Raw genomic sequence first — 1990 nt, 5'->3', positions numbered from 1 at the left:
CGGCGGTTTTTTGCCTTTTGTATCCGCCTTCCGTGTAAACAGGTTTGAGAACCCTTAGTTCTCCTATTAATTCCATCTTGCTTACAAAAAAAAAAATATACTCTAGTTTTTTCATTGTTCTAGGAGTAAGTTTCCTCGTAAAAATCATTATTTGTAGTAGTGATAATTGCCGTATGAAACGTTGTCAATATAGCTCTCCCAACAGTTATTATTGCCGAGAAAATACTTCCAGGTGCAATTAACAACGACTGTTTACAACCACCACCATATGCATTCTACGACAGTAAGAAGAACCTTCACAGTTATCTTTTCATATCAATTGAACTCTTAGATAAATCCTATCAATTTCAAAGAGAAAAATAAATAAATAAATTCTTTCATTCTAATAATTTTCTAGAACGATAATAATCGTACGCGGAAATATATATCTATTAAGGTTTGAGACTTTTCTAGCCAAATATAGCTTCCGTAGAGTTGTTGCTTACGTTCCAAATAAACAATACTGCCATTATTTTTTTTGTTGACTAAACTAAATATTAATCGTTGAAGATTCAAACCTCTAAGCCTATATAATGGGAAGAAGGAGAGTGCAATTCTCATCAAATATCAAAATGGCAATTACTCGTGTTGCTCTCTGCCTTAGCTTTGCATTCTTCTTCTATGGTATAGATATCATTTCTATAAGTTTTAATGATGAATAATTTTTGCAAAATAGTTGTTATGTTCATTTTTTTTATAATATGTGTGTGATTTTGTATACAGTGGTTGGAGGAGCCAAAGTGACATTCACAAACAAATGTGGATACACTGTATGGCCAGGAACACTAACTGGAGACCAAAAGCCTCAACTTTCAACAACTGGTTTTGTATTGGATCCTCAAGGAACCAACTCGGTGGACCTTCCTTCTCCATGGTCAGGTCGGTTTTGGGCCCGTACCGGATGCTCAAACAACAACGGAAAGTTTAGCTGCGCCACGGCCGATTGCGCATCTGGTCAAGTTGAGTGCAACGGTGCTGGCGCAGTTCCACCAGCAACTTTGGTTGAAATTACAGTAGCTTCAAATGGAGGACAAGATTTCTATGATGTGAGCAACGTCGACGGGTTCAACGTGCCGATGTCCGTAACTCCACAAGGTGGGAGTGGTGATTGCAAAACCTCGAGCTGTCCAGCGAATATCAACACAGTGTGTCCCGATGAGCTTCAAGTGAAAGGCTCAGATGGAAGTGTGATTGCTTGTCAGAGTGCTTGTTTGAAGTTTAATACAGATGAGTATTGTTGTCGTGGAAGTCACAATACAGCGGCTACATGTCCAGCCTCAAGTTACGCTACGACTTTTAAGAACCAATGTCCTGATGCTTATAGTTATGCTTACGATGATAAGACTGGAACTTTCACTTGCAATGGTGGACCTAGCTATGCTATCACCTTCTGTCCTTAATTCAAGGGCCACCTTCTAAAAACAGTTATGTCTATGTTTAAAATAAAATAGGTGGTTACAGTTTACAATCACACAAACATGAACATGTGTGATATATATGTAAACCTAGAATATGAATAAAAGATCACGTGTTTTTAGTTAATGTATTAATGATATTTTTAAATTATTGTATGGATGATTGCAGTATTTTGGTCCACTTTTCTAATAGCATTCTCAATAGTTTATTTTTATGGTTTTGATTTGACTTTCATAATTATTATAAAAGATCTCTCTATCTCATATTTATGTAACTCATACACATTTTATTTAAAAAAAAAAAAAAAGCTATATCATGTTAATTGTAATTTGTAATAAGACATTTTCATAGAATTAATTAAATCAATAACCATCAATCAAACATATAAGCGCAACAAAATAGTCATACACGTACGTATAAAACTAAAGAATCTATACAAGTTAATTTTTAAAAATATTCGAATCTATTGAGTGAAAAAAAATATTTTTGGCGATAATCCTGAAACACAGAGATTAAAAGACGAGCAACAAACACT

The 1990-nt window shown here is 34.8% G+C and overlaps 1 protein-coding gene across 1 annotated transcript; it reads left to right on the top strand.

Moving 5' to 3' along the window:
- Positions 1-577: 577 nt before the first annotated feature.
- On the top strand, positions 578-1625 carry LOC131620287 (thaumatin-like protein 1b). The gene is made up of 2 exons (XM_058891298.1): positions 578-663; positions 763-1625. Exons 1-2 carry the CDS (start codon positions 612-614, stop codon positions 1437-1439), a joined length of 729 nt encoding a protein of 242 aa, XP_058747281.1. The 5' UTR covers positions 578-611; the 3' UTR covers positions 1440-1625.
- Positions 1626-1990: the final 365 nt, after the last annotated feature.

This window comes from Vicia villosa, linkage group LG1, assembly GCF_029867415.1.
Source record: "Vicia villosa cultivar HV-30 ecotype Madison, WI linkage group LG1, Vvil1.0, whole genome shotgun sequence".
NCBI lineage: Eukaryota > Viridiplantae > Streptophyta > Magnoliopsida > Fabales > Fabaceae > Vicia > Vicia villosa.
The sequence above is the reverse complement of the archived record's forward strand: the minus strand, read 5'-3'. Positions and strand labels throughout refer to the sequence as shown.